The sequence below is a fragment of the Pristiophorus japonicus genome, chromosome 21, assembly GCF_044704955.1.
Source record: "Pristiophorus japonicus isolate sPriJap1 chromosome 21, sPriJap1.hap1, whole genome shotgun sequence".
NCBI lineage: Eukaryota > Metazoa > Chordata > Chondrichthyes > Pristiophoridae > Pristiophorus > Pristiophorus japonicus.
This window is the reverse complement of record NC_091997.1, coordinates 34,056,852-34,083,099: the sequence shown is the minus strand read 5'-3', so window position 1 is coordinate 34,083,099 and position 26,248 is coordinate 34,056,852. Positions and strand designations below refer to the sequence as shown.

General features: G+C 49.0%; 1 protein-coding gene across 5 annotated transcripts in view; it reads left to right on the top strand.

Moving 5' to 3' along the window:
* Positions 1 to 26,248, top strand: part of LOC139233915 (sorting nexin-11-like) — a 368,480-nt gene that overhangs the window by 104,377 nt on the left and 237,855 nt on the right. For 2 of the 5 annotated variants that reach the window (XM_070864576.1, XM_070864575.1), the window contains exons 7-8: positions 18,063 to 18,263; positions 22,223 to 22,438. In XM_070864576.1, the coding sequence (XP_070720677.1) occupies positions 18,063 to 18,263; positions 22,223 to 22,438 (417 nt within the window). Of the gene's footprint in view, positions 1 to 18,062; positions 18,264 to 19,603; positions 21,565 to 22,222; positions 22,439 to 26,248 lie in introns of those variants that run through there. The other 3 variants (XM_070864580.1, XM_070864577.1, XM_070864578.1) reach the window with 3 other exon arrangements.

The window sequence follows — 26,248 nt, the reverse complement described above, 5'->3', positions numbered from 1 at the left end:
AGGACGTCCCAAAGCGCTTTACAGCCAATGAAGTACTTCTGAAGTGTAGTCACTGTTGTGATGTAGGAAACGCGGCAGTCAATTATCGCACAGCAAGCTCCCACAAACACAAATAATGATCAGGTAAATTGTTTCATTGATGTTGATTAAGGCATAAATATCGGCCAGAACACCAAGGATAACTCCCCTGCTCTTCTTCGAAATAGTACCATGGGATCTTATACATCCACTTGAGAGGGCAGATGGGGCCTCGGTTTAATGTCTCATCCTAAAGACGACACCTCTGGCAGTACAGTATTTCCTCAGTACTGTCCCTCTGATAGTGCGGCGCTCCCTCGGCACAGCCCCTCCCAGAGTGCAGCACTCCCTCGGCACAGCTCCTCCGACAGTGTAGCGCTTCCTCAGTACTGCCCCTCCGACAGTGCAGCGCTTCCTCAGTACTGTCCCTCCGACAGTGCAGCACTCCCTCAATACTGTCCCTCCGACAATGCGGGGCTTCTTCAGTACTGCCCCTCCGACAGAGCAGTACTCCCTCAGTACTGCAAGCTGCAAGCCTGATCCTTCTGGGGCTGCGAAGTGTAGAGGAACAACTGGAGTGTTTGTTCACAGATCCCTGAAGGTAGCAGGCCAGGTAGATAAGGTAGTTAAGAATACTTGCCTTTATTAGCCGAAGCATAAAATACAAGAGCAGGGAGGATATGCTTGAACTGTATAAAACACTAGTTAGGCCACAGGTAGTGTTCTGGACACCACATTACAGGAAAGATGTGATTGCACTAGAAAGGGTACAGAAGAGATTTACGAGGATATTGCCTGGACTGAGGAAAGATTGGGTTAGTTTTCTTTGGAACAGAGGAGGCGGAGGGAAGATCTTATTGAGATATATAAAATTATGAGGAGCCCAGATAGAGTGGATAGGATGGACCTATTTCCCTTAGCAGAGGGGTCAGCAATCAGGGGGCATAGATTTAAAGTAATTGGAGGGAGGTTTTGAGGGGATATTTCTTCAGCCAGAGGGTGGTGGGGGTTTGGAACTCACGGTCTGAAAGGGTGGTAGAGGCAGAAACCCTCACCACATTTAAAAAGTAATTGGATGTGCATTTGAAGTGCTGTAACCTACAGAGCTACAGACCGAGAGCTGGAAAGTGGTATTAGGCTGGGTAGCTCTTTGTCGGCTGGCACGGACACGATGGGCCGAATGGCCTCCTTCTGTGCTGTAAATTTCTATGATTCTACGATCTATGATTTCTCAGCTTACCACCTTTACCAAGTCCAGAGGGCCAGTGTGGCCATAGCTCAGGTTCTGCTCTTCATTTTGGTAGTGAATAGTGAATTTGGTAGTGGTACAGCAGGTCTCCAGTCGTCTTGGTTAACCCTTGCCACTGGACCAAGACCTAGCTCGGTCAAGCCCGTGTGGTGGCTGGTGTGCAACGGCCAGCACACGTTAAAAAAAATCCAAGCACAGGCATCTTCCACCCTTCACGATGTAGTTCGGGACCTGGAATATTAGGTCCTTCATTGAAACACCTGTGAACTCATCGTTTTTGGCGTGGAAGCAAGTCATCCTCGTTTCGATGATGATGAATCGTTAAAAATCTTCGTGTCTGAATGACTCCACGTCACGTACAATCATTAGGTTATTTAAGGAAAAACTCTTTCCCTATTTCTCTTAATAACTGAAACCACTAAATTAAATCGGGACAAGTTGGTGAGTGGGTAAATAGAGGCCATAAATTTAAGATCACCTGTAAAAGAATCAATAAAGGGGTGAGATATTTTTCTTCTCACAGACGGTTGCTATGACATGAAAGGGTAGACATTGTGACGCATCTCACACCCTTAATCCTGGTATAATTATGGTCCCTGCACTCGTAGTAAGAAAGAGGTAGAACTTGCATTTATATAGTGCCGTATCATGTCCTCGGAACATCTCTAAGTGCTTCATATTTTTGAAGTGTAATCACTGTTGTGATGCAGGCAAATGCAAAATAAAAACTTGCATTTATATAGTGCCTTTCACGACCACCGGACGTCTCAAAGCATTTTATAGCCAATGAAGCACTTTTGGAGTGTAGTCACTGTTGTAATGTGGGACACGCGGCAGCCAATTTGCGCACAGCAAGCTCCCACAAACAACAATGTGATAATGACCAGATAATCTGTTTTTGTTATGTTGATTGAGGGCTAAATATTGGCCCCAGGACACAACTCTCCTGCTCTTCTTCAAAATAGTGCCATGGGATATTTTACGTCCACCTGAGAGGGCACACGCGGCCTCGGTTTAACATCTCATCCGAAAGGCGGCACCGCCAACAGTGCGCGCTCTCTCAGTACTGGCACTGGGAGTGTCAGCCTAGATTTATGTGCTCAAGTCCCTGGAGTGGGTCTTGAACCCACAACCTTCTGACTCAGAGACAAGTGTGCTGCCCACTGAGCCACAGCTGACAAATGCAGCATCCAGTCTATGTACTACAAGGTCCTACAAACAGCAAACGGCCAGTTAATCTGTCTTTGGAAATGGTTAGTTGAGGGAGGAATATTGGCCCAGACATAGTGAAATCCTTGCTCTTTAAATAGTGCCGTGCGATCTTTTACGTCCACCTGAGCAGGCAGATAGTCTTTAGCTTCCTGCTTGATCCGGGACCTGTGATGGTGTGACACTCCCTCAGAACTGCACTGAAGTGGGGCCCCAGCTGTTTACACTGTACATTAATGATTTAGACGAGGGGATTAAATGCAGTATCTCCAAATTTGCGGATGATACTAAGTTGGGTGGCAGTGTGAGCTGCGAGGAGGATGCTATTAGGCTGCAGAGTGACTTGGATAGGTTAGGTGAGTGGGCAAATGCATGGCAGATGAAGTATAATGTGGATAAATGTGAGGTTATCCACTTTGGTGGTAAAAACAGAGAGACAGACTATTATCTGAATGGTGACGGATTAGGAAAAGGGAAGGTGCAAGGAGACCTGGGTGTCATGGTACATCAGTCATTGAAGGTTAGCATGCAGGTACAGCAGGCGGTTAAGAAAGCAAATGGCATGTTGGCCTTCATAGCGAGGGGATTTGAATACAGGGGCAGGGAGGTGTTGCTACAGTTGTACAGGGCCTTGGTGAGGCCACACCTAGAGTATTGTGTACAGTTTTGGTCTCCTAACTTGAGGAAGGACATTCTTGCTATTGAGGGAGTGCAGCGAAGGTTCACCAGACTGATTCCCGGGATGGCGGGACTGACCTATCAAGAAAGATTGGATCAACTGGGCTTGTATTCACTGGAGTTCAGAAGAATGAGAGGGGACCTCATAGAAACGTTTAAAATTCTGACGGGTTTAGACAGGTTAGATGCAGAAAGAATGTTCCCAATGTTGGGGAAGTCCAGAACCAGGGGTCACAGTCTGAAGATAAGGGGTAAGCCATTTAGGACCGAGATGAGGAGAAACTTCTTCACCCAGAGAGTGGTGAACCTGTGGAATTCTCTACCACAGAAAGTAGTTGAGGCCAATTCACTAAATATATTCAAAAGGGAGTTAGATGAAGTCCTTACTACTCGGGGGATCAAGGGTTATGGCGAGAAAGCAGGAATGGGGTACTGAAGTTTCATGTTCAGCCATGAACTCATTGAATGGCGGTGCAGGCTAGAAGGGCTGAATGGCCTGCTCCTGCACCTATTTTCTATGTTTCTATGTTTAGATCATGTGTTTAAATCCTGAAGTGGGGGCTTGATCCCACAACCTTCTAACTTGGAAGGAAGAATGCTACCAACTGAGCCAAGCTGACACTGAACACTGCAACTAAACAAGTCAGCGTTTCTTCGCAATATTTGTTGAAAATGTTCTCTGGGAAGGTGCAAGTGATTGAATTGCTATCTATTAGGGCCACTGACAGCAAGGCTCAGGGCAAGGCATGGACGGGACTTGTCCCCTTTAAGGACACCATTGGTACTTCCAATTTTTTTTTCGTTGACTTATTTCATTTTAATTTATTTTGTAAGACCAGACGCAGTGTGAATTTGAGGTGCAATAAATTTACTTTAATTACATTTCCAGTTGGCGCTTGTGGAGACAAGATGTTGCCTCTCGTAATCCAAAAGAAAGCAAACGGGACAAAGACTTAATGAACAAAGGGTTACTTCCAAGTCTGAATAAAATCTGGCCAAAAAGTATCTAAAGGAAGAACTGCTGTCTTAAAGGGGTTGAATTTCCGCAGGGATTGTCCGCATTAACTTCAGCAATAGATCCACGGCAACGCTATAAACACCAGAGCTGTGCACTATCGTGGGCTTCAATGTTCTCCGAGTAAGAGAGAGGAAAGACCAGACAGGGTTCCTGCTCCTCATCACTATCCAGCAAACTTTGCAAGCCATTTGAAATTGCTTAACCTTTATAAATCACTGGTTAGACCTCAGCGAGATTATTCTGTCCAATTCCGGGTACCGCACTTTAGGAAGGATGTCAGGGCCTTGGAGAGGGTGCAGAGATTTACTAGAATAGTACCAGATACGAGGGGTTTCAGTTATTTTGATCCAGCGACGATGAAGGAACAGCGATTGATGTCCAAGATGCTGTATGACTTGGAGAGGAACTTGGAGGCCGTGGTGTTCCCATTCACCTATTGCCCTTGTGGTACTAGGCGGTAGAGGTCACGGGTTTGGGAGGTGCTGCCAAAGAATCCTTGGCGAGTTGCTGCAGTGTATCTTGTAGATGGTACACACTGCAGCCACGGTGCGCCAGTAGTGGAGGGAGTGAATATTTAAGGTGGTGGATGGGGTGCCAATCTGGATGGTGTCGAGCTTCTTGAGTGTTATTATGGCTGTACCCATCCAGGCAAGTGGAGAGTATTCCATCACGCTCTTCATGTGCCTTGTAGGTGGTGGAGAGCCTGTGGGGAGTTAGGAGGAGGCCGAGAAGGGTCATCCACTCTGCACTTCTGGCTGCAGCTGCTTGCGAACACTTCAGTCTTAACTTTTGTACTTACAAGCTGGGCTCCGCCATCATTGAAGATGGAATATTCATGGTGCCTCCTCCTCCCGTTAGTTGCTTAATTGTCTGTCACCATTCATGATTGGATGTGACAGGACTGCAGAGCTTTGAGCTGATCCATTGGTTGTGGGATCGCTTACCTCTGACTACAATGCTGCTTTTTCTATTTTGCATGCATGCAGTCCTGTGTTGTAGCTTCCCCAGGTTGGCACCTCATTTGCAGGTACGCCTGGTGTTGTTCCCGGCATCTCTACACTCCTCACCGAACCAGAGTTGGTGATCTAGCTTGATGGTAATGGTCATATGAAGGATATGCCTGGCTATGAGGTTACGGATTGTGGTGGAATACAATTCTGAGCTGCTAGATCTATTCTTGATATATTCCACTTAGCACAGTGGGAGTACCACACGATATGATGATGGGCGTCCTCAGTGTGAATCTGAGGTTTGGTCTCCACTAGGACTGTGCGGTGACCACTCCAACCAATACCATCACGGACATACGCATGAGTGGCAGGTAGTTTGTGTGGATGAGGTCAAGTGGGTTATTCCCCCTTATTGGTTCTCTCAGTTCAGTCCGGCAGCTGTGACCTTCAGGTCTCGGCCAGCTTGGTCAGTGGTGGTACTACCGAGCCACTCTTGGTGATGGACATTGAAGGCCCCACCCAGAGTACATTCTGTGCCCTTGCTAATCTCAGTGCTTCTCAAGTGGTGTTCAACATGGAAGAGTACTAATGGAGGGTGGTAGATAATTAGCAGGAGGTTTCCTTGCTCATCTTTAACCTGAAGCCATGAGATTTCCTGGGGGTTGGAGTCAATGAAGACTCCCAGGGTCACTCCCACACGACCGTATCCCACTGTGCCGTCACCTCCGGTGGGTCTGTCCTGCCGGTGGGAATTTTGAATCTGCTCCCACCGCCCTTTCAGGCAGTGCGTTCCAGATCACAACAACTCGCTGCGCAGAAACATTTCTCCTCCTCTCCCCTCTGGTTCTAGGCTACCAGTTGGACTGAATGGCCTGATTCTGTGCTGTAGATTATGTGTCATTCTGATCACCGTATCAGTGCCTGGAGAGAGATGTGAAGTTTAGAACAGCACAATGGATGCAGTTCTTATAGGCGTTCAGTAATGAATAGGGGGCTGAGTTGGTCCTTTGGTGGGGCCCATCGAATTAACACCCCCCTTTTAAGAAGGCACCAGTGGTGCACTGCTGCTTTTAGCATTCTTGGCCGTTCTTGAAACTGGCAGCAGCTCTGCCTTACATATAATTTGACCACATTGTGACATGGTTCTTCCCTCGGGTCTCGTGAGAAGTGTTATCTTTGCCAAACCCAACAAAAACTTTGGAGAAAGTTTGTCGAGCAGCTGAGTTTGCTCAGTGTAGGATGCGTACAGGCCAGCAGGAGCCCTGTATCCTCCAGTGATCCCACAAGTGGCAGCCTCGAGCAAAGCAGCTCCGTAACAAGGAAAAGGACCATCGCGGAGATTTGCAGGGCTTAACCCCTGGCAAGGCTTTTACTCCCATTGCATCAATGATAAATCGTGATAGTGTCGCAGTCTCCTCTGAGCACCGGCTCCTTAGCATTCTTTGTAACCTTGGAAGGGTCAGTACTTACCTTATAGTTTTCTGTGTCTCTCTCCGACCCCCCCGCCCCCGCAGTTTCCCGAGGTTGCCCCCCTCCGATTTGGTTATGGTTTGATGGTGACTGACTGTTCACAGTACCTCGCCCAAGTGGCCCCAACACACACTTTCCTGGCAGGAGCCCCATCGGCAACAATCAGGAGCAGAATCCTGCCTCATGTTTTCCCCTCCCAAAGCCTTTCACCCGTGAGCCCAGGCAATGATATTCCCAAACGATTAGGACATGGGGTGGGGGGAGGAGGTCAGCACCATGGCTGTGTCCGATTCTATCCTCAGCTAGTATCCACACGCAGACTGTCCAGCAGGGGCGGCTGGAGAGTGAGCAGGCCTGAGCACAGCCTCATTGTAGCTCGTAGTCCAGAGGTGCAATTCCTGCCTTAGCTTCTTTTATTTATTCATTCTCAGGATGTAGGCGTCGCTGGCAAGGCCAGCATTTATTGCCCATCCCTAATTGCCCCTTGAGAAGGTATTGTGAGCCGCCTTGAACCGCTGCAGTCCGTGTGGTGAAGATGCTCCCACAGTGCTGTTAGGGAGGGAGTTCCAGGACTTTGACCCAGCAACGATGAAAGAACGGGCGATATATTTCCAAGTCAGGATGGTATGTGACTTGGAGGGGAACGTGGAGGTGGTGATGGTGTTCCCATGCACCTGCTGCCCTTGTCCTTCTCAGTGGCAAAGGTCGCGGGTTTGGGAGGTGCTGCCAAAGAAGCCTTGGCGAGTTGCTGCAGTGCATCTTGTAGATGGTACACACTGCAGCCACGGTGCACCGGTGGCGGAGGGAGTGAATGTTGAAGGTAGGGGATGGGGTGCCGATCAAGTGGGCTGCTTTGTCCTGGATGGTGTCGAGCTTTTTGAGTGTTGTTGGAGCTGCACTTATCCAGGCAAGTGGAGAGTATTCCATCACACTCCTGACTTGTGCCTTGTAGATGGTGGAGAAGCTTTGGAGGTAAAATCAGCTGGGGGTCAATCCTGGGCCTTTTCTGCTGTGTTACTCAGTACCACACCAGACTATACACATACACCTCAGCCATCAGGGACCCTCCCCCCAGTACTCCAGTTATTTAAGAGCATAGAAGGCTGACGAATATTCTACATGTTGAAGCAAGCACAATACATGCACTGCATGACCGAAGCATCCAGTTCGAAATATAAAGTGTGCTAACTGCAATCAAAATACTCCACGGGCCGGATTCATGTGTGCTGCGAAGCTGCTCGTCTCTCGGGGTATTTCCTCCCGGAAGGCGTTGATTACTCGCTGGCGTACAGTTCCAGCTCTGCTTCATGGCACCTTGTCCAAATGGCCCTTCATCCTGTGTGAGCTGAGACAGTATGGGGGCGGTTCCGACTGCCGGCACATAGGCTCCCCCCACAGCCCCGTGTCCCCGGCCTCGTTTAGAAAGAAAGACTGACTTGCATTTCTCTTGCGCCTTTCACGGCCACCAGACATCTCAAAGTGCTTTACAGCCAATTAAGTACTTTTGAAGTGTAGTCACTGTTGTAATGTGGGAAACGCGGCAGCCAATTTGCGCACAGCAAGCTCCCACAAACAGCAATGTAATAATGACCCAGATAATTCGGTTATTTTGTTATGTTGATGAGGGATAAATATTGGCCCCAGTACATCGGGGAGAACTCCCCTGCTCTTCTTCTAAATAGGGCCATGGGATCTTTTACATCCAGCTGAGAGAGCAGACGGTTTAACGTCTCATCCGAAAGACGGCACCTCTGACAGTGCGGTGCTCCCTCAGTACTGCCCCACCAACAATGCAGCGCTCCCTCAGTACTGTCCCTCCGACAGTCCAGCACTCCCGCAGCACTGCACTGGGAGTGTCAGCCTGGATTTTTGTGCTCAAGTCTCTGGAGTGGGACTTGAACCCAGAACCTTCTGACTCAGAGGCGAGGGTGCTGCCCACTGAGCCATGGCTGACACAATGTCATTTATATTTGGCAGGCGAGCTGCGGGGAGCCTAGCCGGTGGATTGAGGCCTCAAGATGTGGGGAGCGGGGTGTCTTGTTGGCGGAGGGTGAGGGTCCTGGGGGCAGCAGCACTCCATATTATTTCTATGGTGAGGTACCCACAAAAATAATGCAGCTCTTTCCGTGGCTGGGCCTCTGGCCTTCCATCACCCGTGGAGCTGGTGTGAGTGAGCATGGACCCGACTCCGACCAGTTCCGACCTATAATCGCCATCGCGGGTCCTGTTTGTGTGGTCGGACCCCCGATTTGCATATTAAAGGGCCCCCATCGCCTGGAACACCCGGCGATGGGACCCCGTCAAATAGGAGCTGGCCTCGTCGGCGGTAACTGGGCGGGAAGGGTCTGGACCCCCCCCATTCTGAGACCGTTCCCCCCCCCTTCCCCCCTCCCCAGCCCGTTAACGACAGCCGAGGGGAAGTAAAAATTGACCCCTGTGTCCTTTGGCAGCCGAACCCGCCTCTGCTTTCCCCTGTCCTTCACCCTCATTCATTTCCAGTCGGGCCAACTTTAACAGCTGTACAGCCACCCAAAAAAACACAGCCAACTCACAAACAGACCCACAATACAACCGCGGGTCTCTGTGGCTTATCTGACTCACTGTCATAACCAGTTACCTGGGGGTGTTCTGATTCCTGCGGAGGTCCCGTGCAATGTGACTGGGTACCTGCTCGACACGCAATATACACTCATCTGTGAGCCTAGTCAGTGACTGTCACTGGTAACTCCCCACACCATTAACCTCACTCTCAGCTAGACATGAAAGGACCGCTACAATTGGGTTAAGAACATAAGAATTAGGAGCAGGAGTAGGCCATTCGGCCCCTCGAGCCTGCTCTGCTATTCAGTGAGTTCATGGCTGATCTTCAACCTCAACTCCACTTCCCTGCACTATCCCCATATCCCTTGATTCCTTTAATATCCAAAAATCTATCGATCTCTGCCTTGACTATACTCAAAAGACTTGAGCCTCCACAGCCCTCTGGCGTAGAGAATTCTAAAGATTCACCACCCTCTGAGTGAAGAAGCTTCTCCTCATCTCAGTCTCAGAATAAGGGGTCAGAATAAGGGGACTGTGACCCCTGGTTCTAGACTCCCCAGCCAGAGGAAACATCCTCCCTGCATTTACACTGTCAAGCCCTGTAAGAATTAGAGTTGTTAGAGAGGGGAAAATTCTGCTAGCATTTGCATTTTCAACTGTGATTCAGTAACCTCTGCCTGGTGTGCCCATGTGTGGCTCTCACGGCCAAATAGCCTATTGACATTCCTGTCTGGTCTCGCACGCCAAGAACGGCCACTCAGAGAAGGAACAAGAAGGTTACCAGAGCCTGTGGAGCTGTTCCCCAGCGAGAGTCGGTGCCTCTGGGAGAGGCAGGGAGAGAGAGGGGGAAATATTTGCTGAGTCGGGGGGAAGGGGACGGGATTTCTAGCTTAATGATCCCATACCGGAGAGCGCTGACTATCTGGGCTCATGCGAGAGTTGGTTTTCTAAGTAGTTAGTTACCCATCAGCAGATTAATATTTAGAAAATTTGAGACTGAAGGGGACATTAAATATTTTGCTCAAATGTGCATTATGTGCACGGACTGTGAAACTATATACTTAATACAATTACCTCGAGGCTCCAAAATAACTTGTGTCTAATACCCAGGACACACCTCCCATGCCTGCTTCCTGACACTAATTCATTTTTATCATTTGATCTATGCTGCACTGCAAAAGCAGGTTTGAGATGGATGTGCTCCACCTACTGACAAACTGCTTGGTAGAAATTATCAGCAGGATTTGTCAGTTGTGTTTGCTGCTGATGCTGAACTTACCCACGCCCCGCCCCACACACAATATACACTCACCCCACGCCCCACACACAATATACACTCACACTATATACACACTCACCCCACGCACTATATACACTCACCCCACGCCCCACACACAATATACACTCACACTATATACACACACTACACACGCACTATATACACTCACCCCACGCCCCACACACAATATACACTCACCCCACGCCCCACACACAATATACACTCACCCCACGCCCCACACACAATATATACTCGCCCCACGCACAATATATACTCACACTATATACACACACTGCACACGCACTATATACACTCACCCCACGACCCACACACTATATACACTCACCCCACGCACAATATATACTCACACTATATACATATACTGCACACACACTATATACACTCACCCCACGCCCCACGCACTATATACACTCACCCCACGCCCCACACATTGTATATACTCAGACTATAGACACATACTGCACACGCACTATATACACTCACAGACAAACACACTATATATACTCAGACTATAGACACACACTGCACACGCACTATATACACTCACCCCATGCCCCACTCACTATATATACTCACACTATAGACACACACTGCACTCGCACTATATACACTCACAGACATGCACACACACACATTATATACACTCACCCCATGCCCCACACACTATATATACTCACACTATATACACACACTGCATTCGCACTATATACACTCTCACATATACACACACACACACACACACACACGATATACACTCACCCCACGCCCCACACATTATATACACACACTGCACACGCACTATATACACACACACATACGCACACGCACTAAATACACTCACACACATACACACACTATATACACTCACCCCACGCCCCACACACTATATACACTCACCCCACGCCCCACACACTATATATACACACACACTGCACACGCACTATATACACTCACACTACACACGCACTATATACACTCACCCCATGCCCCACACACTATATACACTCACCCCACGCCCCACACACTATATATACACGTGCTACATCATCATCATCGGCTGTCCCTCACACACACTATACACACACACTCTCTCACACACACACACTATATACACTCATTCACACACACACTATATACTATATGCACACACATTATATACACTCACTCACACACTATATACACTATATACACACACACACTATACATTATATACACACACACTATATACACTCGCACACACATTATATACACTATATGCACACACATTATATACACTATATGCACACACACTACATACACTATATACACACACACTACACAAACACACTATATACACACACACTATGTACACACATACTATATCATTATCATAGGCTGTCCCTCACACACACACACAAACACGATATACACACTATAGACACTCATTCACACACACACTATATACACTATATGCACACACATTATATACACTCACACACTATATACACACACACTCACACGCACTATACACTATATACACACACACTGCACACACAGTATATACACACATACTATATCATCATCATAGGCAGTCCCTCGGAATCGAGGAAAACTTGCTTCCACTCTTAAAATGAGTTCTTAGGTGGCTGAACAGTCCAATACGAGAACCACAGTCTCTGTCACAGGTGGGACAGATAGTCGTTGAGGGAAGGGGAGGGTGGGACAGGTTTGCTGCACGCTCTTTCCACTGCCTACGCTTGATTTCTGCATGCTCTCGGCAATGAGACTCGAGGTGCTCAGCACCCTCCCGGATGCACTTCCTCCACTTAGGGCGGTCTTTGGCCAGAGACTCCCAGGTGTCAGTGGGGATGTTGCACTTTAGCAGGGAGGCTTTGAGGGTGTCCTTGTAACGTTTCCGCTGCCCACCTTTGGCTCGTTTGCCGTGAAGGAGCTCCGAGTAGAGCGCTTGTTTTGGGAGTCTCGTGTCTGGCATGCGCACTATGTGGCCTGCCCAGCGGAGCTGATCGAGTGTGGTCAGTTCTTCAATGCTGGGGATGTTAACATGGTCGAGGACGCGAATGTTGGTGCGTCTGTCCTCCCAGGGGATTTGTAGGATCTTGCGGAGACATCGTTGATGGTATTTCTCCAGCGACTTGAGGTGTCTACTGGATATGGTCCATGTCTCTCAGCCATACAGGAGGACGGGTATCACTACAGCCCTGTGGACCATGAGCTTGGTGGCAGTTTGGAGGGCCTGGTCTTCAAACATTCTTTTCCTCAGGCGACCGAAGACTGCACTGGCGCACTGGAGGCGGTGTCCTCTGCCCAGCCCTCATAAAGTGCAAGAATTCATAAAATGGTTACAGCACAAAAGGAGGCCATTGAGCCCATGCTGGCTCTCTGCAAGAGCACCTCAGCCAGTCCCACTCCCCCGCCCTTTCCCCGTAGCCCGGCAAATTGTTTTCCTTCAGATACTTATCCAACTCCCTTTTGAAAGCCACGATTGAGTCTGCCTCCATCACCCTCTCAGGCAGCGCATTCCAGATCCTAACCACTCGGTTGTGCCATTTAGTTTAATTTTCCAGTGTTTTCGCCTCCACTCCTGAAGGTGCTGATTCTTGCAGTGTACTATAAGAACATAAGAAATAGGAGCAGCGACCTTCAATGTTAACTCTGTTTTTCTCCCCAGATGCTGCCTGAACTGCTGAGTGTTTCCAGCATTTTCTGTGTAGTGATTTTGTATCAGCACTTTAAGCAGCTGGTGAGTTTAGCACCAGTCCTAAAGCAATTGAAAGAGATCTGCATCAATAAATAAAAAATTGGGTCAATTATCTGCGTTTTTTCTGAGGAATTCTTTTGAAATAAAACAAACTCTTTTCCATACCCTTGTTCTGAGATCTATCCGGATGTTGGTGCCAAGGAACTGAAATTGCATGCTCTGCTTTTGGCTGCCGATGCAACGGAGAAGGGCAGAGGGTGGAAATGTAAACGAGGAGAGCAGCCCCTGGTTACAGCTTCACTCACCTGAAACAGATTCAGCCACGCCAAAACACACTTTGGCCAGGCCCCAAAAACTAGACTGTTCGCGGAAGCAAAATTCTGTGGAGAGCGTTTTACTTTAGAAATAGGAGCAGGAGTTGGCCATTTGGCCCCTCGAGCCTGCTCCGCCATTCAATAAGATCATGGCTGATCTGATCATGGGCTCAGCTCCACTCCCCCGCCCGCTCCCCAAATCCTACAAATCCTCTGGGAGGACAGGTGCACCAAAATCAGCGTCCTCACTCAGGCTAACATCCCCAGCATTGAGACTCCCAAAGCAAGTGCTCTACTCTGAGCTCCTTCATGGCAAACGAGCCAAAGATGGGCAGCGGAAATGCTACAAGGACACCCTCAAAGCCTCCCTGCTAAAGTGCAACATCCTCACTGATATCTGGGAGCCCCTTACCCAAGACCGCCCTAAGTGGAGGAAGTGCATCCAGGAGGGTGTGGAGCACCTCGAGCCTCAACGCCGAGAACATGCAGAAATCAAGCGCAGACAACGGAAAGAGCGTGCGGCAAACCAATCCCACTCACACCTTCCCTCAACGACACCTGTGACAGAGTCTGTGGCTCTCGTATTGGACTGTTCAGCCACCAAAGAACTCACTTCAGGAGTGGAAGCAAGTCTTCCTCGATTCCGAGGGACTGCCTATGATGATGATGATGTACTGACTCAGTTTTGCAGATCTTTGCAAAACCTTCTCGTGCCATTCTCTTGACGGTACAAGTGGAATCCTTTAATTTTGGTTTGCGGAGCTGACTGTGCGAGCTAGCGTATCAATGAGATAAATCTGTAATCAGAAACCCCCTCCCCGGATGAGGCCCCGTGTTGCTAAGCGCAGAGTGTTGTTCATTTGAACCAATGGGAAATGATCTTATCAGGGTCTGTCTGGTATACTAAATAAAGAAAGCGCTCGCAGACAGTCTGAATGTGAAATGAATGTCACAGCAAAACTCACACGGGGAAATCAACCGACTCTGGTGTTCGGTGAGTGCGATTTCAATCAGCTCTCTCCAGACCATCCTTCAGCTCTCCCAGAGGAGCAAACTGTTTACATTCAGTTTGTGATCACATATGCAACAAAAAAACAATCAGACACAAAGAATACATACATACTGTCGTACATCAGAAGCTCAATACTGCGGATGCTGGAAATCAGGAATAAAAACAGAAAAGGCAGGTCAGGCAGCATCTGTGGAGAGAGAAACAGGGTTAATGCTTCAGCCGTGGCTCAGTGGGTAGCACTCTCGCCTCTGAGTCAGAAGGTCGTGGGTTCAAGCCTCACCCCAGGGACTTGAGCACAAAAATCTAGGCTGACACTCCCAGTGCAGTGCTGAGGGAGTGCCGCACTGTCAGAGGGGCAGTGCTGAGGGAGCGCTGCACTGTCAGAGGGGCAGTGCTGAGGGAGCGCAGTACTGAGGGAGCGTCGCACTGTCGGAGAGGCAGTACTGAGGGAGCGCCGCACTGGAGGAGCAGTACTGAGGGAGCGTCGCACTGTCGGAGAGGCAGTACTGAGGGAGCGCCGCACTGGAGGAGCAGTACTGAGGGAGTGCCGCACTGTTGGAGGGGCAGTGCTGAGGGAGCGCTGCACTGTTGGAGGGGCAGTGCTGAGGAAGTGCGGCACTGTCAGAGGGGCAGTACTGAGGGAGCGTCGCACTGTCGGAGAGGCAGTACTGAGGGAGCGTCGCACTGTCGGAGAGGCAGTACTGAAGGAGCGCCGCACTGGGGAGGCAATACCGAGGGAGCGCCGAACTGTAGGAGGGGACAGTACTGAAGGAGTGCTGCACTGTCGGTAGGTGCCGTCTTTCAGATGAGACGTTAAACCGAGGCCCCGTCTGCCCTCTCAGGTGGACGTAAAAGATCCACGGCACTATATCGAAGAAGAGCAGGAGAGTTATCCCCTGGTGTCCTGGGGCCAATATTTATCCCTCAATCAATATAACAAAACAGATTATCTGGTCATTGTCACATTGCTGTTTGTGGGAGCTTGCTGTGCGCAAATTGGCTGCTGCGTTTCCCACATTACAACAGTGACTACCATTCAAAAGTACTTAATTAGCTGTAAAGCGCTTTGGGATGTCTGGTGGCTGTGAAAGGCGCTATATAAATGCAGATCTTTTCAGCTCAATGACCTTTCGTCAGTGCTGAGTATTTCCAGTAGTTTCTGTTTTTCTCGGGTAGATCGGGTTGTGACCAGCTGGTCTTTACCTGCCCGTCCCATCACTTTGATATGTCACAGCCAATGTTCCTTTTAAGCTGCGCTCTGCAACTCCCACGCAGACTGCTCACCGGCTTCCAAATAGGAAAAAACGTGTATTTAAATGGGCTGTGCAGCCCTTAAAGGGAACATTGGTAACAGCCCGAATAAAATCAAAAAGCTTGAATGTCCGGAGGCAATTTCTCAGTGCTTTCCGTTTCTCTGCTGACTCGGTCTGCCGGGACCCTTTCACCCCAACCGACCATTCTTTATCTGTGGGGCTCTGCCGGTGAGTTTAGCAGGACTTTCAACTATTTTAAACTAAACTTTAAATCGTGCCCCCTTTTGGCAAGGGCACTAGAACCCATAAATTTAGAAATTAACTGGGAACTTTGCCAATCAAATTAAAATTCTCTTCCCGGAGGTGATGATGCATTCCAGCTCTACAACTATTTTGGTGAAACAATAATTAAGTACCCCCTTATTAAAGAGGTATTAAAACCGACAAATTAACCAATAAAACTTTTTAAACAATAAATGGTCAAATTAAAATTTGGTTGCTGGGTATGATGATGCACTCCAGTCCCTCCCATGCCCACCTCTCGCGGAAGGCCACAAGCGTACCGGTGGATCCAGCAGGACTTTCAACCTGTGTGGGGTCATCACGGCAGATCCCAATCTCGTTCTCACTCGATGTCTACACATAGCCGCCATCCAGCAGGAGCCGCTGGATAGTGATCGGGAGCAGGAGCCCTGGTCAATGCTGCCTCCCTACCCCAGCGATGCTGGATAGTGATCGGGAGCAGGAGCCCTGGTCGATGCTGCCTCCCTACCCCAGCGATGCTGGATAGTGATCGGGAGCAGGAGCCCTGGTCAATGCTGCCTCCCTACCCCAGCGATGCTGGATAGTGATCGGGAGCAGGAGCCCTGGTCAATGCTGCCTCCCTACCCCAGCGATGCTGGATAGTGATCGGGAGCAGGAGCCCTGGTCGATGCTGCCTCCCTACCCCAGCGACGCTGAGCACAATTACCGTGCGCCAGCTGTGATCAGTTAATTCAGCCAAATTCTCCACTCCTGATCACTGCCCCGTGACCCCTGCTGCTCTGTGTGTGAGTGTGTGTATGTATAAAAGCATGGTGTTTGGTGTGTAGGTGGATAATGAGTATGAACAGAATTGAACTTAATTGTAATGCTGTACGACAACAACGATTTGCATTTATATAGTATTTAACGTAATAAAACCTCCCAAGGCGTTTCACAGGATTTTATAAGCCAAACAATAAATTTGACACCGAGCCACATAAGAAGAAATTATGGCAGATGACCAGAAACTCGGTCAGTGAGGCAGGTTTTAAGGAGCGTGTTGAAGGAGGAGAGAGAGGCGGAGAGGTTTAGGAAGGGAGTTTCAGAGCTTGGGGCCCAGGCAGCTGGAGGCATGGCTGCCAGTGGTTGAGTGATTATAATCAGGGTTGCTAAAGAGGGCATAAGCCCCATGGTTAAATGTCCTGTCTATATTCACAGTCTCAACAGACATAGAATGATACAGCCATTCGGCGCACACTCCTCTTTGAAAGAGCGATTAAATTAGTCCCACTCCCCTGCTCTTTCCCAATAACTCTGCAAAATGTCTCATTTTCAGCTATTTAGCCAATTCCCTTTTGAAAGTTACTATTGAATCTGCTCCCACCGCCCTTTCAGGCAGCGCGTTCCTGATCACAACAACTCGCTGCGTTATCATTATCATAGGCAGTCCCTCGGAATCGAGGAAGACTTGCTTCCACTCTAAAAGTGAGTTCTCAGGTGACTGAACAGTCCAATATGGGAATTACAGTCTCTGTCACAGGTGGGACAGACAGTGGTTGAAGGAAAGGGTGGGTGGGGAGTCTGGTTTGCTGCACGCTCCTTCCGCTGCCTGCGCTTGGTTTCTGCATGCTCTCGGCAACGAGACTCGAGGTACTCAGCACCCTCCCGGATGCACTTCCTCCATTTTGGGCGGTCTTTGGCCAGGGACCTCCCAGGTGTCGGTGGGGATGTTGCACTTTGTCAGGGAGGCTTTGAGGCTGTCCTTGAAACGTTTCCTCTGCCCACCTGGGGATCACTTGCCGTGTCGGAGTTCCGAGTAGAGTGCTTGCTTAGCGAGTCTCGTGTCAGGCATGTGAACGATGTGGCCCCGTCGAGCATGGTCAATGGTTTGATGCTGGGGATGTTAGTCTGAGCGAGAACACTGACTTTGATGCATCTATCTTCCCAGTGGATATGTAGGATCTTGCAGAGGCAGCGCTGGTGGTATTTCTCCAGTGCTTTGAGGTGTCCAATGTCTATGGTCCACGTCTCTGAGCCATATAGGAGGGCGGGTATCACTACTGCCTTGTAGGCGCTTTATAAATGCAAGTCTTTTTTTGTTTCTCTCAGGGTTCTCCACACGACGATCTTCCTGTCCGACAGTCAGCTGCACCTCTTCCTGCAGACACAGCTTCCCCCGGCGCAGATGGAGTCCTGCGTCCAGGGTCGCACTCCCTTCTCAGTCAACGAGGCCATCCTGGATAACGCCACGTGCAGGAAGAGCGCTCTGCCCTGCGAGGGTGCCGAGGCTGTCGGCTACGAGGGCGAAAGGTAATCCGCATCTTGGGAGCGGGTTCGGAGATGGGGAAGGCGGGAGGCAATCGCACATGCAGCGCCGCACATTAACCTTACACCGCCTGCGCAGACCTATTGCCCCTCGGACAGTGCGGCGCTCCCTCAGTACTACCCCTCCGACAGTGCGGCACTCCCTCAGTACTGCCCCTCTGACAGTGCGGCACTCCCTCACTACTGCCCCTCCGACAGTGCAGCGCTCCCTCAGTACTGCCCCTCCGACAGTGCGGCACTCCCTCAGTACTGCCCCTCCGACAGTGCAGCGCTCCCCACCCTAACTACATCAGTCGCAGGTCGGCACAGGTAAGAATTCCCTCTCCACCTGTCTCCTTTGAGATGGGGGGGGGGGGGGATCAGGAACTCTCTGGGTAGGGGGCTGCAGCACGTGGGTACAGCAAGTAATGTTGGCCTTTATTGCAAGGGAAGGTAGAGTATAAGAGTGAGGAAGTTTTGCTGCAACTGTACAGGGCATTGGTGAGGCCACACCTGGAGTACTGCGTACAGTTTTGGTCTCCCTATTTAAGGAGGGATATACTTGCATTGGAGGCTGTTCAGAGAAAGTTCACGAGGTTGATTCCTGAGATGAGGGGGTTGTCTTATGAAGAAAAAGGTTGAGCAGGTTGGGCCTATACTCATTGAAGTTTAGAAGAATGAGAGGTGATCTTATTGAAATGTACAACATTCTGAGGGGGCTCGACAGGGTAGATGCAGAGAGGATGTTTCCCCTCGTGGGGGAATCTAGAACTAGGGGGCATAGTTTCAGAATAAGGGGACACCCATTTAAAATGGAGATGAGGAGGAATTTCTTCTGAGGGCCGTGAATCTGTGGAATTCTCGGCCCCAGAGAGCTGTGGAGGCTGGGTCATTGAATATATTTAAGGTGGAGATAGACAGACTTTTAAGCAATAAGGGAGTCAAGGGTTATGGGGAGCGGGCAGGGAAAGTGAAGTTGAGGCCAAGATCATTTAATTATTGAATATAAGATTATTGAATGGCAGAGCAGGCTTAAAGGGCCAAATGGCCGCCTCCTGTTCCTATTTCTTATTTTCTTATGTAGTCACAGGTCGGCACAGGTGAGCAGCTGAAAATTCCTCTCTACCTGAGGAAAGCACCTGTCTCGTTTGGGATGGGGTGGGGGATCGGGACCTCTCTGGGTAGGGGCGGTTGCAGCACTGATTGACAGTCCTTCGCCATGCAGACCAGTGAGTACTGATCATCTCTGGGCAAGTCCTGCTGGGATGGTACCACGTGCTGCTGGACTGCTATTCCAAGCTATTAGAAGCCTCAGGAACTGACTCGTGTGCTTTCTGTGTGTCCAGCTCACCCCCGCACATTCTGGTGAGCGACGTGGAAACCATCCCGCAGATCCCCGCAACGCAGGAAGAGCCAGCCGCCTCAGACACAATATAAGGACCCAGTCGGAACGATATATTCTGCATTATTGTGAAGCTTCCCAGGCCCTTAGCATGCAATGATGTCCTGTCACTCTTTCATCATCAAATGACTTTAGATCCTGACTGGATCAAACACAGGCTCGTGTGCAGCTGTGATCCTGGATTGTACAACACCGAAACACCGGACTGTCGCCTTGTGAAACCCACTTTGAATCGATCAACGTTGACTGCTGTTTCTCGGTAACCGGGTAGCGAAGATAGTTGGGTGAAGGAATTTTCCGCGAGTTCAGGAATGTCTCCTGATGCAGGAGGTTTGTTTACTGCGTGCCTAGGGAGCTAGCTGCCTCATGTTCCCCGTGACGACGATATTGTGATTTTGTTACCTCCAGACCCGACTATTCCAATACTCTCCTGGCCAGCCTGCCACCTTCCTCCCTCTATAAACCTCAGCTCATCCCTGTCCCGCTCACCTATCACCCCCTGTGCCCTGTGTCCTAACTCGCACCCAGTCCCGCTCACCCATCACCCGCTGTGCTCGCTGCCCCGTGTCCTAACTCGCACCGAGTCCCGCTCACCCATCACCTCCTGTGCTCGCTGCCCCACATCGGCTCCCGGTCCAGCAATGCCTCGAATTAAAAATTCTCATCCTTGTTTTCAAATCCCTCCATAGCCTTGCCCCCTCACTCTCTCTCTAATCTCCTCCAGTCCCACAACCCCTCAACCAAGCTCTCTGCGCTCCTCCAATTCTGGCCTCTTGCATATCCCTGATTTCCATCGCTCCACCATTGGCGGCCATGCCTTCAACTGCCAGGGCCCTAAGCTTTGGAATTCCTTTCCTCAACCTCTCTACCTCTCCTCCTTTAAGACATTCCATAAACCTACCTCTTTGACCAACCTGTCCTAATATCTCCTTATGTGGCTCGGTGTCATATTGTGTCTGATTACGCTTCTGTGAAGCGCCTTGGGACGTTTTACTACGTTAAAGGCGCTATATAAATGCAAGTTGTTGCTGTATAGATAATGTATATCTGTGGAGAATGAGTGAATCGTGTTCAATGGATGAGTTACCTGCTGTGTGTGTGTGTGTGTGTGTGTGTGTGTGGAGCAGGGCAGTGTGTGTGTGTGTGTGTGTGTGTGGGTGGGGAGCAGGGCAGTGTGTGCGTGGAATCACTGTCACCTGCTCAGTGTGGTAAAATGGGTGTGGCGGGGTTTCTGAAGGGTCCATTATCCTTTACCCAGAGAGTGGTGAGAATGTGGAACTCACTACCACAGGGAGTGGTTGAGGCAAATAGTATAGATTTATTTGAGAAACCAGATAGGTATATGAGGGAGAAGGGAATAGAGCGTTATGCTGATAGATTTAGATGAGGAAAAACGGGAGGAGGCTCGAGTGGAGCATAAACGCCGGCACGAACTTGGGCCGAATGGCCTGTTTCTGTGCCGTATATCCTATGGAATCCTCCGCTTACCTCTTTCTCTCCCCCTACCCCAAATCTAGTACTGTTTGAGTGTGTGGCATAATGAAAATAAGAACATTAGGAGCAGGAGTCAGCCATTTGGCCCCTCGAGCCTGCTCCATTTAATAAAATCATGACTGATCTAAATGAGTGGCAATATAAACAGCCAGAGATCACAAAGGGAGATCACATTTCAATCTTTTTTAGTTTGAAAGGGAATTAGCAGGTTTCAGCAAAATCTGTAACAAATTAAAAATTATAGAAAAGCCTATAAATGGTCAGATTCACTGACCGAGAAACCAGAGTAGTTTATCTGTAACCAGGGCTTTAGAAATACCGATTGAAGTGAATGCTGCTTATGTGTTTCCTAGAGTGATAACGTGTCTGCTAATTAAATAAAGAGAATGCACACAATTATTTAACGCACAACAGAGTAGCCCGCTTGATTGGCACTCCATCCGCCACCTTCAACATTCACTCCCTCCACCACCGGCGCACCGTGGCTGCAGTGTGTACCATCTACACGATGCACTGCAGCAACTCGCCAAGGCTTCTGCGGCAGCACCTCCCAAACCTGTGACCTCTACCCCTAGAAGGGCAAGGGCAGCAGGCGCATGGGAACACCATCGCCTCCACGTTCCCCTCCGAGTCACACACACATTCCCGACATGGAAATATATCGGCCGTAACTTCATCGTTGCTGGATCAAAATTCTGTAACTCCCTCCCTAACAGCGCTGTGGGAGCACCTTCCCCACACGGAATGTATTGAAATCAACGAGAATGAAATTCGGGAGAGATGTGGAATGGGTGGTTGTTCCGATTGTCACACTCGCACAAAGCCTAAATTACCTCTCTGTCTTGAATATACTCAACGACTGAGCCTCCACAGCCCTCTGGGGCAGACAATTCCAAAGATTCACCAGCCTCTGAGTGAAGAAATCTCTCCTCATCTCAGTCCAAAATGGCCGACCCCTTATTCTGAGACTGTGACCCCTGGTTCTAGAGTCCCCAGCCCGGGGGAAACATCTACCCTGTAGCTACATACCAGCTTCAGACTCGGTGTTGAACAGACCATTTTCTTTCAGGGGATCCGCAGACCCCTCAACCTCGATAGAAGTGGGTGAAGCCAGGTGTTGTTCGGTGCTACGACACCCCCTGCTGTCTTCAGTCTCACCTCCTGCTGTGCCATCGATCACCTGCTTCGTACGACTATTCCAGTGGAATAAAATATTTAAAAAGGTAGAACGTGTATTTGTACAGCACCTCATCACACCTCCCAGCAACATCTCAAAGGGCTGCAGGTAAGAGGAGTGCCTTTGACCAGTTAATCTGCCGTTGGTTCAGGGGGGAATGTTGAGAAAGGACTAGCTGGTCTCATCCGGGCTGATGGTTTGGACGTCACAATTGGCCTCAGCATCTGTGCCCACTGAAAGTGGACATTCACAGCCCAGCAGCATTGTCACAGGCAGGAATTCTTACACAGACATCTTGATTAAACAACAGTTTTTCTGTAGCCTACGGGGTTTGCATCAAATCCACCTCAGGTTTTCAGCTAAAAATCAAAGGCCCGGCAGGGAGTGCAGCTAGCACCAGGGCCAGATACCATATCTGTCGGTTTCTCCCCAAAGCCTTTCCACCATCTGCTAGGCACAAGTCAGGAGTGTGATGGAACACTCTCCACTTGCCTGGATGAGTGCAGCTCCAACAACACTCCAGAAGCTCGACACCATTCACGACGAAGCAGCCCGCTTGATCAGCACCCCATCCACCGTGCCTTCTGTTTCCTGGGCCCCAAGCTCTGGAACTCCCTCCCTAAACCTCCGCCTCTACTCTCTTTCCTCCTTTAAGATGCTCCTTAAAACCTACCTCTTTAACCAAGCATTTGGTCACCTGCCCTAATTTCTTCTTATGTGGCTCGGTGTCAAATTTATCTGTTTCGTCTTATAACACTGCTGTGAAGCACCTTGGGACGTTATACTAAGGCGCTATATTAAAGTTACTATTGAATCTGCTTCCACCGCCCTTTCAGGCAGCGTGTTCCACATCACGACAAGTTGTTGGGCCGAATGGCCTGTTTCTGTGCTACACATTCTCTAATTGTGTGTCAAACTGGAACCAGGCAGTATTAGCAGTGGTGCGTGATCTGCGCAGCGACCTCAATTCCCCTGCTCAGAGCCGTGAAATAAATCCCTGTATAATATCCATTGGCGGGAGAATTTTCCTCGTAATCAGCAGCAAATTATTTCCCAATTAGATCTACACTGAAGATGTCACAGTCATTTATCCATCAACTGGGAACATTATTGCAGATCAGCAAGATGAGAGCACACTGACGCTAGCTATCGGGCTGACGCACATAACCAGCACAAGATTACATGCTCAGAAAGAGGAAACCAATAGCCCGACAGTCACTGTTATAATCGCAGGGCGAGTATTCCACCTAGTAATCTCATTTTACGATCCAGAAAATTAGATTACTGCCTTGCAATCACTCCCTGGTATCTATTAATCCTGATACTATGCTCCCTTGTGAGGCTTGTGACAGTATTACTCAGTATGGTATCACAATCATCCCTTGTATCATAGAATCCTACAGCACAGAAGGAGGCAATTCAGCCCATCGTGCCTGTGCTAGCTCTTCGAAAGAGCGATCCAATTAGTCCCACTCCCCCCTGCCCTTTCTCCATAGCCCTGCAAATCTTTCCTTTTCCAGTATTTATCCAATTCCTTGTTTGAAAGTTACTATTGAATCTGCTTCCACCGCCCTTTCAGGCAGCGCATTCCCGATCACACCTCGCCGTGTAAACACATTCTCATCTCCCCCTCTGGTTCTTTTGCCAATGACCTTAAATCTGTGTCCTTTGGTTACCGACCCTCCTGCCTGTGTAAATATTATTTACTCTTACAAAATCCCTCTTAATTTTGAATACCTCTATCAAATCTCCCCTTAACCTTCTCTGCTCCAAGGAGAACAACTCCAGCTTCTCCAGTCCCTCCATGTAACATAAGTCCCTCATCCCTGGTATCATTCTAGTCAACCTCCTCTGCACCCTCTCTACGCACTTGATATCCTTCCTAAACTGCGGCGCCCACAATTGGTCACAATGTTCCAACTGGGGTCTAACCAGTGATCTGTGGGTTTTTTAAAACTGCCCTCCCCCGAAGATGTTGAGGTAGATTTTTGTCTTTTCACAGTTTGATTGGTAATTTGGCAAATTACATCGAGTGTGCAGCCCAGAAACAGGCCATTGGGCCCCATGGGTCCGGGCCGGAGTTTATGCTCCACACCAGCCCCCTCCCACCCGTCTCCATCTCCCCCCCCATCACCATATCCTTCTATTTCTTTCTCCCTCATGTGTTTATCCAGCTTCCCCTTAAATGCATCGATACTATTCACCTCAACCCCTCCGTGTGACAGCGAGTTCCACATTCTCACCACTCTCTGGGGAAAGAAGTTTCTCCTGAATTCCCCATTGGATTTATTAGTTACTTTAAGGATATTTATGGCCCCTACTTTTGGACTCCCCACAAGTGGAAACATCTCTAAGTTTACCCTATCAACCCTTTCATAATCTTAAAAACCTCTATCGGTCACCTCTCAGCCTTCTCCTAACCCTAACCGCAACCTGTTCAATCTTTCCTGTATAACCTCTCAGTTCTGGTAAAATTCTTGTAAATCTTTTTTGCATTGTCTTCAGTGCCTCTATCTTTTTTGAAATATGAAGACCAGAACTGTGCACAGCAACTGTGGTCTAACCAAAGTTCTGTATAAGTTGAACATAACTTCTCTGCTTTTCAATTCCATACCCGAGCTTCATTCCCTTTATTTCAGTGGTATGAAAATCAGGCAGGTTCTATAAATAGTGTGGCGATGTGCTCTGGCAGATTCTGTCACTGGAGTGCATCGCCTGAGGTAAAGGCAATAATCTATCCCACTGTCTCACACTGAGGGACCTTCTCATCTCTGCCAGTACCTCACCCAAATGACCATCGTTCCCACGTGAGCCCAGACATTGAAGCTATTCCGGCGCAGGAGAATACCTCAAACCTCACCCAACACATGCTCACTTTCCAACAGGGGTCACTAGGTCATGAGCGGGAGTCCGATTTTGTTAATCCCTCTCGCTAGTCTGGGATAATACAGATTGAGTATTGACACCACTATGTATTAGCCAATGAGTTGGAGGTGGGGCGGGACTTACAGCAAACAGTCTATTTCACAGCAAACAGAATCTATTTCACAACAAACAGTATTTATTTCACAGCAAACAGTATCTATTTCACAGCGAACAGTCTTATCTCACAGCAAACAGAATCTATTTCACAGCATTTTATTTCACAGCAAACAGAATCTATTTCACAACAGTCTATTTCACAGCAAACAGAATCTATTTAAAGAGTCTCTACGAACTGCAGCAAACAGAATTCAAGACCAAAACGACAGCAACTTCTCCCGATAAAAGCCAGCTGATTTCTCCAGCACCGTGCAATGAGTGGACGATAGTTACACAATACAAATGATGTGCATCACTTACAGCAGGCGGTCTCCAGGCAGGGTTGACGGGGGACTGGCCGGGACTGGTGGGGTCACTCTCTGCAGCTGGGATCATAAGGCTGACAAAACAAAGTGTGAACATAGAAAATAGGTGCAGGAGTAGGTCATTCGGCCCTTCGAGCCTGCACCGCCATTCGATAAGATCATGGCTGATCATTCCTTCAGTACCCCTTTCCTGCTTTCTCTCCATACCCCTTGATCCCCTTAACCGTAAGGGCCATATCTAACTTCCTCTTGAATATATCCAATGAACTGGCATCAACAACTCTCTGCGGCAGGGAATTCCACAGGTTAACAACTCTGAGTGAAGAAGTTTCTCCTCATCTCAGTCCTAAATGGCCTGCCCCTTATCCTAAGACTGTGTCCCCTGATTCTGGACTTCCCCAACATCGGGAACATTCTTCCTGCATCGAGCCTGTCTAGTCCAGTCAGAATCTTATGTTTCTATGAGATCTCCTCTCATCCTTCTAAACTCCAGTGATTAAAGGCCCAGTTGATCCAGTCTCTTCTCATATGTCATTCCTGCCATCCCTGAAATTAGTCTGGTGAATCTTCG